The following is a 22,656-nucleotide window of genomic DNA, read 5'->3' on the forward strand; positions in this document are numbered from 1 at the left end:
GACACAAATTCCTGACTGGTTGCCATACAATTTACTGCAGATGAGCATTCTGGCCTTTTTCTGTGAGTTTATTTGGCTCTCCTCAGCAAAGTTCTCTGGATTCCAGTCTCTGTCCTCACATGTGATTGATCGCACAGCAAAACAACGGTCAGTGCATGGAGTGACAATGAAAGAAAGAATCCTAGTCTCTCATTTTTAAGATTTGAACTGTTCACTGTTTGCTCACTGACATATACAGTATTTTCCGCGGGGATCCATATCATTACATGACTGAACAATATCAGATTTTCTGTTTATTTTTATTTCAAATTATTTTCTGTATTTTACTTTTTATTTTGATTCGTTTAGGTATAAGTCTGTGTTGTTACATTATAAGAGTTATATGTTGCTTAACTTCTTTCAGATTGGAAGTGCAGTGGGCAGGAACTGTTGAACTACATATATTTTGTTATATTGTTGATAGAGGCGCTTGATAAAAATCAGAAACCCTAACGATTGTGTTGAAACACATCACATTTTTACTGTATAAAAAAGATTGTTTTTGAAAGTAGGCCAGCCACCCACAACAGCTCGTAATGTAATCATAACTGCATGACCCTCAGATTCATGATTAGAGTTTTACCAAGAAAGTGTGACTCAGGAGGCTGCTACAGGAGACACCAGCAAACACGCACGTATACACATTTATCTAGAGCTCATACAAATGTAAGTTTTTTGCTTTCTGTAAAGTTTGCGCAGCTTCCCCCTCACTCTGCAGGGCCACATACCTAACAGGCAAGAATGTGACACTGCAGCTGAAGCACTGTCAGACTTGTGGCTACAAGCTCACAGCTGATTGCATCACACCCAGCAAGTTATCTGCCTGAGTCTGAGGGTGTGTTTGTGTATGAGAGAGAGAGAGAGAGAGAGAGAGAGAGAGAGAGGTTTTTTTTCCCTTTTCCTTCTGTTTAACATGTTAGGTCAGATCAGGAAGTATGATGCTCTGACAGCACAGAAGGAAGCGGGCACACAATGGCACTATGTCTGCCTCATGGCCCGGTAACATGAGAGGCCCCCAAATGAAGACCCCTCTGCTGCTGCTGCTGCTGCTGCTGCTGCTGCTGGTCGCTCTGACTGGTACAGGTAGGACTGGGAACACTGGTTTCTTTACTGAACTGAAACAAAGCTGCGCTCTCCACCTTTTTGTCTCCTCCCTGCTTTCCTTGCTGTAGTCCACCTTGTGACTGCGAGCGTTTTGTCTTGACTGAAAGAAACAACAACTTTTATCATTGATATTCAGAAGAGATAAAAACTTTTATGCCATCAGTTAATGCTGTGAGATGTCATTGTAGTTAGAAAATGTGAAAATATGATTACTTTCATACAGTTGTGGTGTTTAATGTGAAGTGGGTGATTTTCAGTTTTACTAAGCTTCAGATGATCACATTGACCTTTCTGGTTAGAAATAAGAGAAACATGTTCTCGCTGAAATGTTTTTCTAAGGAACAAATTGCTCAATGTCTCCACCTACACTGATCTGTGAATTTTGCAACAGTTTTGATTTTTTGCATCAACCATCTGAAATCATGCAGACGGAAGTCAGAAGTTCCTGTGTGAGATGACTGCTCATGTTTATCTGAAACCGTGCGCATAAATCCTAAATCCACTGTAGACATGACAGTACGGCACATATATATATATATATATATATATATATAGTGTGTGTGTGTGTGTAAAATGTAAAGCAGCCTTTTTGCCTCCAGCAGCTACATATATTAAAATTCCTCTAACACATGCACACACCCAGTGACATCAAAGTGCATGACCCTATCATGTGGGTGAAAGTGGATGTTGTTATCGCAGTGATACACACGCAGCTGCCTGACTCACTGTGGATGTAAATTCTCTCTGTTGTGTTGTGTTTCAGCATCATCAGACCCACCGCGCTCAGAAGGAATCAAGGGGAACACTAGCTCAGGAGTGGACACATTCACAAATGGTAGTATATCAGACCAACACACAAGATTTATGTTTGTCTACATAACTGTCACCTTTGAACCAATGATCATCAGGCTCAGTGAGACGTAGTGAGATATATATCTAATGGTTCCTTGTCTTTCTGCAGAAATGCAGCATTTAAATGAATCTGAATCACTGACTGATGCATTACTTTGCTTCTGCAGTGACTGATGCTCCTCGCGTTACAAATGTCACCACTACACAAGATGAAGAGCAGGATTTGAATCCCTTCATCATCATGATCCCAGTGGTGCTGGTGGTCGTCATCATCGGCATGATAGTTTGTGGCATTTTCATAAGTCGCTGGTGCACCAAAAAAGTGGGAAATCAAGGTATGTCATCAGGTGTATTACAGTTCTAACAGAAAAACAAATGTACACATTCAAAATATGTTGTTTTTACATGTTCAGAGCTTTTATAGTAAAATGCCACCTGTTTGTCTTTTCATAGAGCTCAGCAAAGAAGATCCATATTTGGATGGATCCAGCACAGAGAAAGTGCCGATGTAAGTCCTGACATGTTACTTGTCTTTGACGTGTTGGAGTTTACCCTCATAGATCAGAATCAGACATACTTTATTAATCCCAGGGGGAACATTACACCCCAGGTGCTCCATGCATGATCAGAAATAATAACAGGTTAGAAACATAAAACAAGGTAAGGTAGCAACAACAAAAACATCAAGTCAAAAAGTGGAATGCCACAAGCAAGTAAAATATAAAAGCATTTAGTAACCCATCTAATATGCATATAATTACGTTGTACAATTTGATGGCCACAGGTATGCAAGTCTGTTGTTTCTTATCTTTCGTCCACTACTTAGACCAGAAATCATACAGTATTTCAAACTCATGACCTTAAGTGGATCTCATTGCTTTTGTCTGACTTAATCACATCTGTCCTCTCTGTCATGAGGCACTCACGCAGGCTTTTTCACCACCAACATATGTCCTAAAACATGACAGTAAGCATTCTCAAACAACAGGGAGTTCAACTACAAGACAGAATAACAGCTTCAAGTTTGTCGACACTTTGTGTCTTTCAGGCCGATGTTTGAAGAAGACGTGCCCTCTGTGATGGAGCTGGAAATGGAAGAGTTGGACCAGTGGATGAAAAAAGACAGTATGTTTCTGTGAGAAAATTATAATCAAAAAGACAGAGTCAGAGGATACGTCTACACAAAACAGAACCCCTCTAACAATGGAATCCTTACTTAAACTGACGTGGGTGTTTGTCAAAATTTTATCATGGCTGGAAAATATGTGAAATGTCTTGTCGCATGTTCAGCAGCTTGGAGCGCAGTGATGATGCGTTAAGTCAACCCTCTACTAATGGAGCCCTTAATTAACCTTTAATGTGAGCTGGCAGCGTTTATCCAGCAGATGTCACTGCTGCTCTACAGCAGATGGTTTAACGTCATCACAGATGTTTGGTTTAAACAGTTTTTGTGAGATGAAGACGACACTAATGATGAGTAACCTTATACCTTTGTTGTCTAATTTGTGTGTTATAGCTGAAACTGCAGAGGACTCTAATGAGGCGTAGCTGTATTTATGGTGAGCGTACCTTCCACTTGATGAATTCACCTTTTCCTCTTTTTAACACAGATTTTTCACATCCCAAATGTATTCTCATTACTTTGACAAACATTCTATCACACAAACTATGACAGAATAGGATGTGTTTTTGTAGATATAAAAATATAACTTGAATGCAGCTGCATATGCAATTTGTTTTTAAATATGCCTTCATAATGGGGCGGCTGTGGCTTAGGTGGTAAAGTGATTGTCCCCTAACCATGAAGCTAACCCCTTGGAAACCACTTTATTGGATTTGAAGGGTGATCTGTCTCTTTAAGAAAATCTTCTGGTGCCATGTTACTGCAGGTGTACAGGAAGCTTGCTTATAACGACCTGACTCCAAAGATAATAAAAAACTTTAATATTAATATGTTTATGGTAGGGTGTGAACAACAAGTATTACAACAACAAACTTTCACACAGTTGGTTTCACAACAATGATAACACAACACAGATCAACAGCTGACTTGGGAAATAAGTGATCTTTCCAAACAATTTCCTTTTTTTTCTGCCTTTTTGTTGTGATGCACCAGCTGCTTTCAGTATAGTTGTGACTGATGAACTGTGACCTTTTCGTCATTACACATGGTACTGTTTGAAAGCACAAACACTCCTAACATCTGTTAGTGATTGCAACAGGCAAGCATGCAAGTGTGGTGCAACTTAACCCTGGAATATTCTCCTTTGGTGTAAGGGCTGCTGTGAAAGAAAGGGCCAGGTCAAGGTCCACCACTTCACTAACTGTTGACCAACATGCATTTATAAGGCTGCTTTTTCTCAGGGTTTTATTTCCAAAGCTGTGGATTGAAAGTACTTTAATTCAACAGGGAGGCACTCTGTGCACATTAGGTTTCACAAGAGATCGCAAAACAGAAGTAAATGTGATCTTACTGCTGCTGCGGTTGCACAATGTGATGCCATCTACTAGAGCAGCAGCTGTGTTTTATCAAACGTGTGAGATTCCACTGTAGTGGCTTAGAGGCAGACAAACAAAAAAAAGCTAACTAAATTAGCTTTTTGAAGATAATTTATATGCATGAGGGTGATTGATAAGTTTGTAGTCCAATGTAAAAAGGAGAACAATTTTAAAAACTCTAGCACAGGATCTGCAGTTACACAGCTGGTACTTGTAGTGGTGACAGTCCCTGTCTCATACGTCCCAAAAGTCTAGATGACACTATCATCTTGCAGCAGTGTTGTCCATTTTTCTGACAGTACTGACCTGTAATTGTCAATTAATTTAAAAGAGAAATATCATTATCATGATGTTATTTTTTGCTATTGATAAGCTGGCCAAGCATCTGTGTACAAAATGTATATCAGCTCAGCTTACACAGAGCAGAAGTGAAAGTGTGTCGTCTGTTGTAGTTGGTTGTGAGTCATGTATGTGTTGCCCTGAGTGATTATTCTTTCATTATGTGTTGACATCATGGATTACTATGTATGCTGGTGATGTCAGCAGTCTATTCAAATTGTCGGAATTTTTCCCCTTTAATCTCTCTGCTACTTGATGACTCACGTCTGGAGTTCACAGAATTAACAGGACTGACCTCTGACCTCTCTCCCATTATGTCTTCACTGCAGGTTAAACAACTCTCTTTTGCCATGCCAGAACATGTTGCCAACAAAGCACCATTTTCTGATACTCTGACCTTTTTGCTATAATTCATTCATAACCACAGGGAGCTAATTTGACTGTCAGGAAGCAGGAGTACAACACAACACAAGGAAGCAGCTCCAAGTTTTATCTTTGGTGGACTGGAACATACAACCACTGCCTTTGTTAGAAAGTCTATTTTGTGATATTATACAGTATTTTCATGCCTGTAAAATGTGTTAACCTGTCATGTCAGGTACATGAATAGTATTTTATGTTTCATTGATACTAATTGAAAAGTATTTCACCTATTAAGTGCAGATTCATACAGTTAAAGCGTGTGTGGTCAGTGCAGCAGACCAGTCCTTCTCACAGTTCCTCCTGATTGCCTTCCTTCGGCTGAAAGCCTCTTTGTTGTACAGTATTTACACTGTGACTCCTTCCAGCTGCAGGTTTTAAAGGAGCATTATTCTCCAGAAGATTGGAGGAATGCATCACAGAGAAAAGGCCTTTAGTACTGCATGCCTGTGCCGAGCAGTTTTATAGTTTTATTTTGAATCTCAAAACCTTGTGAGTGAGTCTTTGGATTCTGAGGCTTTTGGTAAATTATTGCCCATCCTTGGAATAGCTTTCTAAAAACAGTTACTGATCAGATTTTTCTCCTAACTCTCTGATTGAATGCTGCGTATTTTCAGACTTGTTTCTAGTCGTAACACTGATCTAAATGTGTGTCAGCCAGTATTGTGCAGGATCTTGAAGTGTAAACACAGTAAGATACTATTTTCATCAAACTACTTTGTAAATATTTTATGTTGTCTTGTTGAAACTTTTAATAAAATGTCAATAGATAAAATCTCTTTGCTGTCACCTGTCAGCCATTTTTTACCTATATGACATCACAGTTATGATTTTTTTTAATTATTCTTAACGGTTTGTGGGGAATTCATGTAAATGTCCTCAGTTGGGAGCAAACTTTTCCAATTAATTCTCACATGATATGAATGCCTAATTACTTATTACTGATTGACATGTAAGTATGCTAATGCTTGCATCTCTTTTCATGCTCTCATTATATTCTCTTTTACTGAGTAAGAGTGAAAACAACAGTTGTTTTCTGTTTACAGCTTAACTTTAAACTTCAAACATGTGTGCTTGCATTTAAAAACCAATACAGATAAAAATGTCAGGGCTGCAGCATAAACAACACTTGTTTCTGTCACTGTGTCGGCTCTCACGTAGCCTATGCTGATGTAAATTCTTCGGTTAGACTCAGCTGCCCTGCTCTCCGAGCCCTTTATGTCTGACGGACACTTTTGAAACGCTGATAGGATTCCAGAGAACTATCTAAAGGAGCGAGGACAGACAATCCATGCAAACCAATGAATACAAATGAGACATATAGTAAGTTTCTCTCTTCTTTTCCATTCACTTTCTTCATAGGAGACCTGTCTGTTACTACACAGACAACTCAACACTGACATTCTCACAACTGGAATATGGTTTACACAGATGTATCAAGTGTGTTGCAAAATCTCTCGTCTTACCCAATAAGCTACCGACCAGCTACGAAACTGTCAAGTCTTCACAAGCCTTGCAGGCTTTTCCAGAAAACTGTGTGTGTAACCAGATCACACCTGTTTCTGACTCCCAGACTGCTTTAGGAGTCATTAAAGGGTCATTTATGCTTAATATTCACCCTGTGAAACATCATCTGTAGTTCACCATCATTTGACACCCTCTGTGTGCCTCAGCTTGAGCTTGAAGGAGAATCTCTGCATTATAACTTAGTTTCATTACAGGATTCCCAGGATTCAATGCATTTGAGGTTTGGTTATTAGGTACTAAAAGTTCATATATTTTGACTCCTGATAGAGCTTTGCTCATCTCTTTTGATTCTCCCCCAGCTTAAAGGAGAACGGAATTCTCTGTTAATATTAGGCTCTTCATGGCCTGCTGACTTCATTTCTGACCCTTCAGTCCCATGTGAGGCCTGTTCACCACAAGAGATCCGGAGACAGGGATTGTTTGTTTGCTTCAGGCTTAAAAGTAATTTTAGACTCTAGGAGAACCTGCCAGAAGAATTAAGTCTGGTTGAGTAAGGATTATTCTTTAAGTCTCTCTTATCGGAGTACATGCACAGCACATTTTATTTGAAAATTACACTTGCACTACTATGATTTTACCCAAGTAGTTTTTTTCCAACTTAAGCTGTACAATTGAATGTCTTGTATTGTCCTTTATCTGTTGATTGGTTGAATTTTATTTTATATGTGTTTTTATGGTGATTTAAAGCTAATATTTGCAAAAAAACATTTCCTAGTTCAAATTTCTCCCCTGTGAGTATTCACTGCTCTTCTTAGAACTTCTTACATGTTTGTAAGCTTCATTTCTTTGAACCAGACAAACAAAACAAATCTGTCTTATGGCTTGACACCTAGACAATGACGGTGATTTTGACTTTTCTCAGACACCGGCCTCGCTGAGTTTGTCACTTATTCCTCATGTGACCATTTCTTTTTTGTTTTTGCATTAAGCACATTGTAGTGTGACTTTGCACAAAAGTGTGCTATGACAAGTTTGTTTTAAGACAGATTTGTTGCCTTGCATAAAGCACATAATAATAATATATATAAAATAATAATTTCAGATATGTGTGGTGTAGCGGTGTAGTCAGTTTTACTGACTGCGTGTGAAGGCAGCATTAGAGCCAAACTGGTTCATGTGTAAATAAAACTGGAAAACCTCTAATCAAACATGAGTTTATAAAACAGTATTGACACTTATCTCACTTCACCAAGTGGCAGCGAAATCTCACACCAGGTCTGTATATTGTTTAGTGTGTGGGAGGACAGGTATGTTTATAACTTTGATTAAAGGCATGTCTGTCACAGTGAACAGAAATATTATGTAATACCCCAGAGGACACATTCATAACATCATATTTGCAGTGACCCGTCTCTTTGAATTTACCAAGCTTAGTTGACTGAATCACTGTCTGCCCAGCAGGCGCTCCTGCCGCCTGTCACACTCTATCAGCTCCATTTCACGGCCACACCGGCATCCCTGCTTGTTTGCCTTCAAGAGCTGTGATGTTACAGACAGAACATCGTCCGTCTGTAACCGTCATCATTTAGCTGTAGCAGCGTTTGAGTGGAAGGCACACAATAGACCAGGGCATGTGTGTGTGCATCATTACAGAATAGCATGAGTTTTGTGGTAAACACTTTAAACTGCCAGTCGCCTCCAGTGAGGACATCATTTCCTTTTATGAGTTTGAGACTTACTTTTTTAATCAAAAGTTGCACTTAAGACATTAGAACAAAACATCCTTGTTGATTTTGCCTTTCTTTACAAGAAATTTAGGCTTTAGGCAAAAGAAAAAAATGATACTACTAGCAGGGGAACTTCCCAGAACAGTATGGCTCTCTAAATTATCAACAGTTTTTTAACCAAATGTGTATATGTGTTTCTGGAAGAATTCAAATGATAAAGTCAGAGTTTAGGGTCACAGACACAAAGACAGTAATAGCACATAGGAATATTGCAGTTATAATTCCAGACTGGTTCAGATTTTGGAGTAGAGACTCTTAAAGGAGCACAAACAGCAGCTTTCAACCCCTCATTTAAGACTATTTAGAAACAAAGTGTGGCTATTTACAGTCATCTGGTGTTTCCAGGGTGTGATTTTCAGTTTTCATTGACGGGATGCCAGCCTCAATTCCACACTTCTCAGGATCACATGTTTGGTGCTTAGTGATATCTCAGGGTTTCAGACTCTCCCTGGAGGATCCAGATACAGGGCATGAATATGACCATGAGCCAAAGCTAACCATAGCTGGCACTGCAGGACTAAGTTGAGCAGCAGCTGCAGCGGTACACTAATCCACAATAGCTTTTTTTTCCTCTTCTGCCTTTGAATAAATAAGGCTCAATATACTGGGAAGAATGAGGTTAGGCTTTTTTTTAAACTAACACTGTTACCAAACATTTTTTTTAGCTTTTATTTGACAGTGGTGGGAGATATTAAGCATACACTTTACATTCTACTTATTTTTCTTCTTATTGTTGTTGTTTTTGTAATTTTACAGTATAACGTTGAAAACAACAACAACAACAACAATATAAAATGTATCAAAATTCTAAATGAAATAGGTAAAAATGCAACATCTGCCCTCAGACATGTAGTTAATATAAAGATTAGCCTTTATTCAATAACATTAAAGTAATCCAGAGCGCACATTAATACGTCACATTAGAGCGCCTTAGAGCAAACAAAAACGTTCCGTCATCATATTGCGACAGCCATTCTCTCTAGTCGGTGGAGAGCCAGGAGACGAACAAACCTGGCGCTTGTTGAAGAAGCTGTGAACGCCAAAACACTCAACTGACACGCTTTTTGGGCCCAACTTGTGGATTTTTCCTCCTATAATGATCGGAGGCCGTCATATTACGCCCATTAAATGACCCGAGTTTATGGGTCGATCAACACACTTGTCAATTTGACACAGCAGCTAACCTTAGCGGTGTTTTACTAGCCTGCTAACACTACACGAACTTGGGTTGTGGACTGCCTTGTAGAGGCTAGTTAGCTATTCATGCTAACGTGCTAGCTTCTGGTAGTCAGGTGCAAAGTGACTGGCTGCTGGTGGGAATCCAAGACACGAAGAAGCATTTGCCTCCAGCGTTAGCTTCTTCAAGCTCCATAGACTATCTCTCTTTGGATTACCTGCCCAAAGGAACCGCCGGGGAGGCCTGCAGTCTTTGTTGATCTTCACATTTCTGAGGTAAACACACTGTTAAATTGCAAAGAGCATGAGTACAACTGTGAAATCTTGCAGTAGTAGACTAGTAGGAAGGGGCCTAGCATTAGCCAGCTAACGCACAACTCGTTAGCTAGTTGTTAGCATTGCTAACGCTAGCCAACTTATTTACTGTGGAGCTTCTTAGCACTGTAAGAAGTTTAAGTTGGCAGATGTAGCTCTCTGTAGCTGATCGCCCTGCGCAAACTAAAGTTGGTCGAGTTTGTTATGTGTGTTGGCTAACTCTCTTGCCAACACTCTGCTGTTCAAACAAACTGCACAAACTAAGCCAAAAGCTGCAAAGTGCGAGGAGTTTAATGGTAACGCAGCCATGGCAATTAAACGACGCGCCATGCATTTCATTTTCTTAGTGAGTCAAGTTAGTTTTATATATTAACATGCATTATCACAATCCACAAACACACACCAAGATGCTTTACAGAGATGCCTGTCTCAACTAAGGGATGTCTTATCCAGGATAGACATACAGATACAGCTCAAATAATTAGGATATCTTGAAAAAGATCAAGAATTTTTTGTCACTAATAGATTGAAATATTTTTTATTTCTTGACTTTTTATTGATTTTGGCTTACAGATAATGAAAAGTTCAGTGTCTCTAAAATTAGAATATTATGCAAAAGTTCAATATCGGAAAGTCACACCCTAATCAACTCATTAACTCAAAACACCTGCAAAGGTTTCCTGAGCCTTTAAATGGTCTGTCAGTCTGGGTCAGAAGGCTACACAATCACAGGGAAGACCACTGACTTGACAATGACACCCACCACAAGGTGGAAAAGCCACAACAGGTCATTGCTAAATAAGGCAGTTGTTTAGAGTGCTGTATCCAAACATAGTCATAGAAAGTTCAGTGGAAGGAAAAAGTGCACCGCAGCCTTGTGAGGATTGTCAAGCAAAATCCATTCAACAATTTGGGGGACCGTCACAAGGAGTGGACAGAGGCTGCAGTCAGCACATCAAGAGCCACTTCGACAGACGAATCGTACATGGGCTACAAATGTTGCATTCCTCGTGTCAAGCCACTCCTCAACCAGAGACAAAGTTAGAAGTGTCGTACCTGGACTGGACTGGTACTTACTGGTCCAAAGTCTTATTTTCAGATGAAAGTAAATTCCCAGAGTCTGGAGGAAAAGTGGAGAGGCACAGAATCCACGTTGCTTAAAGTCCAGTTCCTTATGTTGACAAACTCTGTGGAGATGCTGCTTTCATTTTCCAGCAGGACTTGGCAACTTTTTTTCTACCATTATGTCAAATGGCCAGAGTTTTGCTTAGGCACATTAAAAAGCCTATCAGTGTCTTTTTCTTAAAAGCAGGGTAAAGGCCTCACTAGGCATCATCCTGATGTGAGGGTTACGTGTAGTATACATGCCTGTAACACTTTTAAATTGAGTTTGACCCTGATTCTTAAGGATTGTCAAACCCATGAGTGTATACGTCACACTTTGGCTGCCACACAATGACACATTACAAAATAGTTTCAGTTTCATTTCTTGCCACAACCTTTTCTCTTAATTGACCTTATGTTATAAGTTTGGGAGGTCGTGTGCAAGGTCAGGTCAAACAACTGGTTGATTTAGCTCCATAGTTAACACAGGTGTTGCCACGTCACCCTGTCTTATGTCAAAGGGGCTGTAGACTTCCCTGCTCATGTGTTTGCTAAGGTTTGAGAATGTCTTTGAGTCAGTCAGAACATGAACTAGTTAACTTTTGTATCATAGAGTAAATATAGATAATAACCAGTATTGTACATCAATGACTAAAATTGTATTTCCTCTGTCTACTGTCCATGAGCCTATTATTGTGAGATTCAGCAACAACAACCAAGAGGCATTCATGCGATTCTCACAAGCCCCGCCTTTTCAGAGGGCAGAATGGAGGCTAAGGGCTGAGTGTTATATGGTTTTCTAATAGTTTATACAAAAGTAGATGTTTGCAGAGGAATCGATGAATGTAGTGTTACAAACGACGTGCTTGAAAAAATTATCATTTCCATTCCCTCCTGGAAATTACCGGTATTTACATTATTTTCAGGGTGTTGTCATTGCTACATTTTTCAGGTGTTAGCCATCTTTACATTAGAAACCAACAGTCTGGCTACTGGTTGTTACCTTCTTTTGTTTGTGTTTCAGTTGTCAGCTTGTTGTTGTCAGAGGGTGCACTCTCCATGGTGTGTTATTCTTCTGGTGTGTAGGCCCAACTGCTGTAGTCAGTTTGACCATGAGGTTTACTGTCTTTAGCATCCCTTGCATGTATGTCTGTACTGCAGAAAGAGTCCGATACAACATCGTTGTCGACAAAGGCCGAGAACAAGGAGCTTTATAAAGGAGGATTTATTCCAGTGCTATATTGATTAGCATTAAGCTGTGTAGGGGTTGCTTTTTGGTGTTTTGGTCTAAATTGTTATCACCGTGCTGTTTAAATATATGCTTTGGGTGGCAATTATGTAACAAAGGAGATGGTATGAAGAGCCAGCAATGTTTGCAAGTAATTTAATCTCATAAGCTTATCGTGTGTGTGGGGGAAAAAGCTATATGTTTAAGCAGCATTACAAAATCCAAAGATGTTTAATATAGGGGTCAAAAGTCAGTTTACAGGTGGCAACCAAAAATGTTATGCTATGTTATTCTTTTTGCCTTCATACCATTTTTTGTTGTCTATCATTGTCATTACTTAGTAAAGTTGGTCTGGTCATATTTCAGTAATTGGTTGCTTTGAATTAGAAATGTTTTACTACAAACATTCTTATGAAAATAGTATTATAAGAGGTGGGTTGCAGTCTACAAGATAAGCAGATACAGAGTTTGTTTTGCTTACTTCACAAGTGCTTTGGTGTCATAGCGCCCTTTAGTATTGAGCCCTTCAATGTGTTTTCAGTTGGGGACACGTGCCCATTTATCCTTTCGGCTGGGGTAGTGTAAGTTGGTGAGGATTTGAAAATGTAAGCATAAAAATAGGCTGACAATGTAAAAAAGAAGCATGGCATATTTTGAGTTTAGGTCATGGTGATGAAATACCATTTTCTGGTAGTGATTTTTCGCTGCAAGGCCTTAAAAGAGGGAGAGAGAGACGAGGGGTATCCTGGACTTTGTTTGGAGAAAGCTTCATATTCCCACACTCCTGACTGTTGCTGTGTTACAGACCCCAGGGCTTTCCTAAAACCATTCTCATACAGACAGTGAGATTTCCTGTCTTTGAAACTTGTATTGACAAAACATTAGGACAGTGGGCAGTGGTCATGTGGCATATTTTCCTGGAGGCAGGAGTCGTTCCTAGTAACTATGACCTTTTTATAGTGAAAAATATTTAAAAGTACTTCTATAATCAATCTGTATTCATAAGGTGATTACACATTACATTTAATTTAGACAGGTTTTAACTACATTTTATTGAGATTCACACATTATAATTATTCCTTCTCACTCTTAAAAGGAACATGTTATCAACCAGTCTGTGACATCAGCTGGACAGGAGGACCTGATGTATAGATAATAAGGGCTGCAACGATTACTTGAGTAATATTCGAGGATAAAATGCATTGACAAGAGTCAATGCATTTGCGCAAGAGTTCCCGGGTTCGAGACGCGGGTGAGCCGCACACGTGGTTTTGGCGCCGGGTATGGAGGCGGTTGCAGGCGGAAGCAATGACACTGCAGCAGTCCAAAGCAGGTCCTGGTCCACCTGCTGCTAGATGCAGCCGTAGCTATGGAGAAATTATGACATTTACACGTGATCCAAGTACTCGAGTAATCGCATAAATAATCGGCAAGTTTCAAAAATACTCGTTTGTTGCAGCCCTAATAGATTATGTTCAGAAGTCATTCTAATGGACACAACACAGACTTTGTACAAGAGAGTTCAAGGGATGAAGTCCATTTTATGTCTGGTCTGTCTGATTTGAGCATTTTGTATTATAATACACACCTCTTGAAAATGTTAGGCCAGCAGTGCATGTGTGAAAGGATCTTTTTACTCTCTTGAATTAGATTTTCTAGTGGTGAGCGGATGTTCTACCCACTGAGGTTAAATTTAGAGGAGAGACTCAAAAGTGGGAAGTGTTTTTTTATTTTGTTTGAGTCACTCAGTTGCCTGGATCATTAACATCTGATTTAACAAATTGGGCAGGTCTGGGAGAGTGGAGGTAGAGTGCTAAAAAGGAATCGGATCAGAAATTGAAAAGTAGTACTGGAATAACTAGCAACAACCTAAATAGAAACCAACATGGGCAGGATATGCTGTATAATTTGCGTAGGGATGTGTTTAGTAGCACACGTAAATGGGGGAATGGAGAGGGAAATAAAACTGTCCTTTAAACATGAAGGGGACAAGGAGTGTGGGAGTGGACTTTGCAGAAGTCCAGCTTGCTGTCAGTGTTATGTGTGGGCAGAGGCACTAGAGAGAAAGTGAGATCAAGGAAAGAGGAAATTAAAGGGCTTTTCTGTGGGGAGGTCCAAGAAGGATCTCCCGTCTGTAGGAAATCTCTCAAAGAGAGAACTTAAATAAGCCATCAAGCAGGACTTTGTATCAACAAAATAACAACTTCACTGACAACCATGCATGCACATCTGAATACAGGCAGACTAAAATAAGGTCACACAACAAGACATTATGACACAAATCATTTGTCCCACACTGCTGAAAATGTGTGTGTGTGTATATATATATATATATATAATGATCACCTAGTCTTACTGAAGCTTTTTAAGCACAGTGTGGGTGTGTTTTGCTGTTGTGAATGGTCCTCTGCTCTGTATCTGTGAGGCACAAGGAACATGTTAATAATTCAGTGCTATGCCATGTAGCTCTACTGGTTAATGAACATGGGAAGAAGTCTCCCAGGCATGTTGCTTTGATGTGGGCTGTGTTGTGAATGTGAGGTGACACACTGCATGGAAGAGGAAGCAGTCTGGGACAAAATAAGACAAGATATAACATAGTCCAACAATACCTGTTTCCGATTCTATTGTAGAGTGAAAGATTAAAATACAGGAGGATGATAAAGAGGATGAAGGATAGAGAGTGTAATAATGACACATTTCCTTTTGCTGAATTCTAATAAATTAGTCTGTAAGTAATAAAAATCTGAATGCATTAACGCTATTGGTAGGCATTAATGCTATGTCAAAATGTTGATCTCAAAGGGCTATAGACGAGTTCCCAGCACACAGTCATCCATGCTTGGTGTGATTTCCTATCACAGACCACATGAAAGCTTTGGGGCTTTCAGCTTAGACCTTTTCGTCTTGCCTTAACACAATTGCATCTCTTCACTGCCACCCACAACTCATTCCCTCTCAAATGCCCACCAGTCCTTCTCTGAGGCTGCAGCAGAGGTGCAGCATGAAAACCATTTGAAAGGAGGCCTCTCCCAGCAGAGGTCCTGTTGGCATGGAAACGGCTGTCTCTGTGAATGGAGGCTTCCCTTACATGCCTGGTCAGAGGTCTTATGGTCCAACAAGACCCTGTTAAACCCCTTTACCAATTCAGAGCCTAGATTTAAATTATGATACTTCTGGTTGTGTAGTTTTGTTGTCTATTCATTGTTCTTACTGTAGATCTATGTTGTCCACTGTGTCTGAGTTATACTGGTCCCACATCTGCTGCCAGGACCACAACATAACAGAAAATCATTTGGTAAAGGCAGTGAGCAGTAAGAGCAAAATATGCCTAAATTATTCTGAATGGTGTCCATCCCCCTATATTTACAGAATATAGTTAAGATACATTTCTTCAGCCTTCTGCTCTTAGAGACTGTAGAGCTCATCACTGCAAGTGCTGTCCTCTTGGTTCATTAGTTAACCAATCTAGGACAGTCCCTCCATTATTCAAATGCTTTTACCTGCCACAATAAAACCAAGTATTGAAAAGCTACCATTTAGTTAAAAACTGGCAGCCCAAAAGTAGTCAGAATAAAGAAATTGTGCTCTCTATCCTTTGTGGACAGAAAGGACATTTGATATCATCTATTTCCTCATTCAGTTAATTTAACAAAAAGCCAAGCACTCAGTTTCTGTGACCTGTATATGTGAAGAAATGTACACCTTATGGTGTAAGCCAAAGTTTGGGAAATGCAAATCAATATTTTTTACAGCTTTTATTTCATTAAGGTTATTCCTTGTGTTGCAATGTGACACAGAAATTGACTTGAAACTGAAAATTCAAAGTTATGCAGATTACAGTTCTCTGGCCCACATTCTCCTACTTCTGGATGAATTATTTACTGTTTATCAAAATTATAGGAGGTGTGGAGTGTGCCTGGTGCTGCTGCTGCTCTGAATATAGTAACACAAATCCAAGTAGAGGTATCAGTTAGGGCAGCTGCTAATGTTGTTTTATTGTTGAATGAAAAAAACACTATAGTTTCTGAGCTTGTTTCATAAACAAGCCAAATTACAAAGATTGTTAAGATACTATAAAATAAATCCTATTAAGAGGGTAAAGACAGGGCATGTCACATCAAAATATCTGTTTTCTATGTTTCTTTCGTAGTCTCTCCTTCGTAGTGCAGTTTTTTTTGCTCTACATATTACATTTCCTTTTTTCATTTTTAAATAAACCTCCAGTGTTAAACATGCTAGGCACTATTGGAATGTGTTGCATTGTCATGGTAGGATATCCTCCCTCAGACTTGACCTGGGTGGCTTTCCGTCAGACGCAGGCAGCTGGCAGCTCAGTTAAAGTGCCTTTAAGTCTATTAGAGAGGATAATCCTTGAGGGAGAGTTTCAGTGAACAGAGAGAGCAGGCAAAACAGTCTGTCAATTCACTTTCCTTGCTGTCCGATTGTGTCCTATGTACATCCCCCTCCCTCCAACCATGCAGCCAGTCGCTCGTCAACACATGGCCACCATATGCTTTCTACATTACTTTCCCAGAGGAAAGATGGTTGCCCTAAACAAGACATAAAAACAAAGGGTAAAACAATGATGTGTGTGCTGTTTGACCCCAAAGTTCTTGCTCAAAATGAAATGATTCTTAATTACTTCAACAAAAGAAATGTTAACTGGCTTGGTTTTTGACTGTTTTTTCACTTTTGTTGCTTTCTCTGCTTTTCCTCCAGCCTCCAGCCTTCCACCTTAACTGTCCCTGGCTCAGTCGGAGGCACCGCAACACTTCAAAAGGGAAGGTCTGCAGCGCTGCAGATAACACTTTGTACCCCCTACCCCCAAGCACAGTCAAGCTTTTCCAGAGCCCCTACGCAGCCCTTTGACTGACAGGTTTGGCCCGCTCTTTTTCTGCTACTCTTGCTTTGCTTATTTTTCTATCGTTCTGTACCTCTCTGTCTGCAATTGCCATTGTTCTGAACAGCCCCAGGCTTAAATGTGCCCTTGAATTGCAGCATATTTATAAAGTTATGGAAATTGAAAATTTTAAAGGAATCATTATTTGGCTGGTGTTTTATTAGTTTGAGTGACAGTTCTGTGACAGTTATAGCCACACACATTTTGTGTAGTGGGATGCTTAAGTGTCTGTCTTATAGGAAGTTGAACTATACACACAACAAATAAAAGATATTCGCTTATATAATGTGTAAATACACAGTGGCTGGTGTGTACCCTAGCTTCATAATGTATACAAATAAACAAAAAAGTCTACAAATACAAAATATTATGTGATAATACCACTGTCGGTGGTTTTTGATTTGAGTTTGTTGTTTTGTGACTCTATTGTGACCTCCTAGTAATATTTTTACATCATTACCAACGTTGGACAGAGACCATAAAAAATGAGGACAAAGCATTTTGAGTCCCCTTTGGTGGCTGGCTGCAGTATATGTCATAAACCCTTGTCTGGTACATTAGTAGATGTGACATGGACATCTTAAAAACTAAAACCAGAAATGGTTGCATGCAAGCGATGGTTATAACTTGTTAGGTTTTTATTGCAGCCAGGCTACTGGCTTTACTGGTAGTGGGCAAGTGTTGGATGGCTACGATGTAACCTTACCATTCCACCTCTACTGGGCTGGCTCTGGCTCCAGGATGGTGTGTTTTTCCAACATGGCAGCGCCTTTACACTAGATATTTTTGCCTGACTTTTGTACAATGAACAGAGGTAAAACCATGTAGCCCATCCATACATACAGTCCGTGACAGACTTTAATTTAGAGCTGTATGAATACTGAATTAGTACAACCTTTGTGCAAGTTTGAAAAAAGTTGCATATAATAAACATGCAAAAGTGTTTTACAGGCATAGCAGCATTTTGTTTGCGTCAATCAGGTGACAAATCGAAAAAGTGGTAAATCCACACAAGTACACAAGTATTTTGCTCATGTTTGAACTTACGGCATCAGTTGGCTTATCAGTGTTTCCATGGAAGCATCACGTTGCAGTTCAGATTCCATATGATTTCCTCTGAGATGATCTGTTTTTTTTTTTTTCTGACGCTGGTGCTAGTGATACTGTTACCCATGCATGTCTTTTGTGTAATCACACAGATGGACTCTTATCAAGTATACAAGTGTAATACTTGGTAAGAGTGTAATACCAGGTAAGAGTGTAGAACCAGGAAAAAGGAACAATTATTGTTAGGAACACATGTAAAGTTCAGTGAAACCTCTAATCAGGAGTTTCATCAAACTACGGTACTGAAAAATGAAACAGTTATTTTTATGCATGGAGCAAGGGGTCTGTTGCTGTAGAGGACAGTCAGTTTATGTGGTGGTGTGTTATATTTTACTCTCTACTATCCTTATACTAATACTTATATTAATATTGTGCATTCCCTTGTTAAATTATGAGCTATAAAAACTACAATCATAACATTTTGATAACCTGCTATTTCATTTAATGTGACTTTTACCTGCCCATTATTCGTGAGCCAGAAAATGACTGGGCGTTACTTGTGACTGCTAGGAGCTAATTCACAGTAAGGTATTTACAATGTAATCACAGATGCACCAGTATCCTGACAAAAAATGGTATAGTTAATTTGTTTTGTAGCTTTTGTGGCTAAGCTTTACATCTGCAAAGTGTGCCATGATTGTGAAGGTCAGGTCTCAGCTGGCTGGGGTAAAAGCTTGTAGACTTGAAGGAAGAAGCCGTTGAGAAGGTGGGGTCAAGGAGGAATGAGGCTGCATTCAGCAGAGATTTATGAAGTGTCTTTCATTCTCTTTGTACTGTTGGCTAGTACGCGTGCTGCTGCCGACAGTTCACCGACTCTGGTAGAGTTGGACCCATCTCGGCATACATATTGAAAGTAAGTCAGAAGTTGCATGAAAGTTTGATGAATTGTGGCTAGGTGAATGTTGTCAAAGATTCTCCTGTGGCTCAGGTTTCTTCTTCATTTAAAACCCCTTCCATCTTTGCCTTTCACTAATGCAATATCTGTGGTTTTTATCCACCAAAGAAATATCCAGAATGAAGCTCTCCAATAGACCAGAGCTGAGAAACAAAGTAAATGCTGACAAACTACAGAATGATTTACAACTTTAGTTTGGGTCCAATGTGACTAGTTGACATCTGTTTTATTAATAATCTGTGGTAGACTGCAGCCCTGCTGCGTGAGAACATGTAAGCTGCACTAGGCTTGCAGTTCACACCTGCAACAGGAAATGGAGACATTCTTCTAATCTAACACCTGTCAGGGTTATATGCACAGCTTAAGATCTGAAGTGTGTTGAGTGCATTAAGCTTGGTATTTAGCTTGAGGCACTTATTTCTGGCTGTTTTAACTTGTAGCAATGATTATTTATTCCATTTTCTAGTTTACACTCCAAAATATTAATTAAAAGACTGCTATAACCGCAGGTTTTTTTTCCATTAAAGTGCTCAAATTGCAGCTCAGATTGACTCTGAGTGCATGTTGTTGATAATTATGTTATCAACAACTGTTATATTTATATAAATAAAGTACTGTATTTGACTATACTTTGTTCCAACTTCAGTTCTTCTTATGTACGGTAGCTATTATTTTTTATTTGCTAATTTGTTATGTAATAGTTTGGGGCTATATAAAGGACTGAAGAGAAACGCTATACTGACACTTGATGCCTATTGCCGCTTCCTTTTTTAAATGATTGTGCGTATGACTGCATCGACATGTTGAAATCATTTGAACTAGTATTGCATGATGTCTTTTGTAAGTGGGACCAATTTTTTGTTCACTTAAGACTGTTGCATACTAACTTTTTCTCATAATTTGACCATAGTTACTCAAACTGAACCTGGAAACTCGGCAGCAGCATTCCTCTGTTTGGACACATTTATGTGGCACATCCAGACACAGCTGACCCAGGCTAAAGTTAAAGGCATGCATAACTCTGTGCTTGCTTTTATTCAGAACCCTCTGAGAAACACTCAGAACTTGTTGTCCTAGAAAGCTCTAATTTATCCCTCTGACACCAAAGTTAAAAGGTGGCTTATTTTGTTTCTGACTCAAGTACAAGTTGGCAATATACAGTAGTACAAAAACTATTAGTGTCAGACCTTTTTTGCACACTTCAGTGTAGTCTAGTATATCATAATACATGTATACTAGCCGATGGGCCCTGGACTTTTATATTTTTTGTTATTTTGGCTAATTACCTTTAGACTGGTAACATAAAGAGAGAGAGAGAGAGAGAGAGCTACAAAAAGACCTTACCGATACTTGGAACTAAACTGGGGATCTTACATGGCACATATCCCAACGCCTAAACACCTAAAAATACTATAGTTTTGACAACCCAGCAGACTGCAGTTGGATTTGTACTTATATTATATACACAGAAGTGATAAACTTGTGGAAATACCCAAGTATATTATTGTGGCCGCATTGATTAGTTGATGCTTTCTTCCAAGCAGCTCCCTAAAAATCGTTATGTGGTCATATTTTAATGGATAAATGGCTAGTAAGCTGATGATGTTTCAGACATTGCTTTACTATCTTTGCCATGTCATCTGATTGTATCAGGGCTGCAGCACTGCTCTACTTAATGACAGACATATTACTCTTTAAAACTTTTGTCCTTATAGATACATAGATACTTTATTGATTACCAGGGGGAAATATCACACTGCCAATTTAAGCATAACAACCTCATAGATTCTAACAAGAACCTTCACTTTTTGCATAACAGCACAATCCTCAAACTAGCATAAGGTTCATACTTAGTAACACAACAGACAAAGCATGAAAGCAATCACAAAAATATGACATTGTCTCTATGTCATAATGTTCATTACCAAATTTTAATTTATTTTTTTGGAGATGAGTTTCTGTTAATATATTGTCTGAAATTACTTTTAAATGTTAGCTAATTGATCTTTGTCTCACACGATACAACTATTTGTCAGTTTCACAACATCTGGAAATAGCTTTATGCTACATCATAACAAAACGTACATTCTTTTGCAACTTCACTGACTTCGTTACAAATAAAGCCTATAAGAATGCTGAGTTGTCAAGTTTGTTGTTTCACTATTTTCTGTCTCACAGTTATCAAATGTCTAACAGCTGGAAAGCCTGTCTAGGCATCTGTTATTTCCAGAATGCCAGTGTCCATATCCAGTCTTGTTTACATCAGCTATCCCTTTTTCAGTACACAAGCCAGCTCCCTGGAGCTGCAGGGGAGTCTATCCTTCCAGATGTAAACACAGAAAGGTGTTTTCATCTGTTTTAAGCAAATTATACTCCAGGGTTCACAGGAGCTTATTAGGCCAATCACCATGGGAGATTGTGTGAGATTGCTTTGAACATGTGGATTGAGTCTGAAGGATTACAGGGACTCCAGAGACAGGGGTGCTAGCAGTTATCCTGGTGTACACTTTCTCATTCATGATATAATAGATATAAGAAAGAATTTTCAGTCATGATTTACTTCACTGCACAACGTTTGGTTTGAAGATGTGAATATTTTTTATTATTGCACCTAAATGGAGAGGAAGGAAATGTAGCCTTGAGCCCCACTTTGTTTAACTTTTAGTAAACACTGAAACCCTTTTTCACCTTTATAAAAAAGACTCAGCTCAGCTTGTTCACCTAATTGTGAACAGTTTATGATAACACTTAGTGTCATCACCACGATGATTATAAAAGTTGTATATCTTGTGCACTTCATTTCGGTGACAGTTTCCTTCAAGAAGAAACGAAACATCTAATTCCTAATCTGAAAAGATGTAGCATGATGTTCTTACTTGGTTGCCTGCAGCTGCCCCTTGTTCACTTCCCATCAGAGGAGTCTGAGGGAAGAACTGACACATCTGCGGGGTGACTCACTGTTACATGCTGATGCAGGTGTTGTCTATTGTGCCAGGTTGTCGAATTGTTCTGTAGTGTTTTTGGCAAACCTTTTGAAGAGTTGGCATGCTCTGTTTGGGGTTTGGAGGATAAACCGTGAAATCCCATCATTCTTATCTCACTACTCTAGCCCTCCTGCTTTTTCCTCTCGTGTTCCAGACAGACCCATGGCTTGTTAACTCTTTGATGACCCCTGAGATTGTTGTACTGACAGCCCTTTCTCTCTTTCTCCTTTGCTTTGTCCAGAAAAAGAATCCGCCCTTGGAATAGGACCTGAAGTGGAGGGGACCAATTGTGGCCTAAACAAAGACAGACAGAGAGAACTGTAAGTAAAAACTGTGGTTTTGTGAACTTCTCAGGGGAAGTGAGTACCTATCACATAGGTTTTTGTAATTGTTGTGAATAGTGGGAGTGTGTATGTGTGCAGTCACCTGTCTTGATC

At 39.3% G+C, this 22,656-nt stretch overlaps 1 protein-coding gene and 1 long non-coding RNA gene across 3 annotated transcripts; both read left to right on the forward strand.

The window, feature by feature from the left end:
• Window positions 1-922: 922 nt before the first annotated feature.
• LOC114435865 (transmembrane protein 154-like) lies at window positions 923-6,032 on the forward strand. The gene is made up of 7 exons (XM_028406210.1): window positions 923-1,122; window positions 1,907-1,978; window positions 2,163-2,330; window positions 2,449-2,503; window positions 3,044-3,120; window positions 3,512-3,554; window positions 5,163-6,032. The coding sequence occupies exons 1-6, from the start codon at window positions 1,020-1,022 to the stop codon at window positions 3,541-3,543; spliced, it is 507 nt and encodes a 168-aa protein (XP_028262011.1). The 5' UTR covers window positions 923-1,019; the 3' UTR covers window positions 3,544-3,554; window positions 5,163-6,032.
• A 3,453-nt stretch (window positions 6,033-9,485) lies between these two features.
• Window positions 9,486-22,539, forward strand: LOC114441160 (uncharacterized). 2 transcript variants are annotated; one of them, XR_003671245.1, is made up of 3 exons: window positions 9,486-9,959; window positions 17,053-17,209; window positions 22,461-22,539. It is a non-coding gene; the product is annotated as an uncharacterized LOC114441160 (long non-coding RNA). The 2 variants fall into 2 exon arrangements; XR_003671246.1 differs by having other exon boundaries at window positions 17,060-17,209.
• Window positions 22,540-22,656: the final 117 nt, after the last annotated feature.

The sequence above is a fragment of the Parambassis ranga genome, chromosome 1 (genome assembly GCF_900634625.1).
Source record: "Parambassis ranga chromosome 1, fParRan2.1, whole genome shotgun sequence".
NCBI lineage: Eukaryota > Metazoa > Chordata > Actinopteri > Ambassidae > Parambassis > Parambassis ranga.

Bases quoted from the DNA above. Each gene is read 5' to 3' on its own strand.
- LOC114435865 (XM_028406210.1), top strand. From the start codon at position 1,020: ATGTCTGCCTCATGGCCCGGTAACATGAGAGGCCCCCAAATGAAGACC. The intron at 1,123-1,906 runs GTAGGACTGGGA...GTTGTGTTTCAG, and splicing joins GGTCGCTCTGACTGGTACAG to CATCATCAGACCCACCGCGC. The intron at 3,121-3,511 runs GTATGTTTCTGT...TGTGTGTTATAG, and splicing joins CCAGTGGATGAAAAAAGACA to CTGAAACTGCAGAGGACTCT.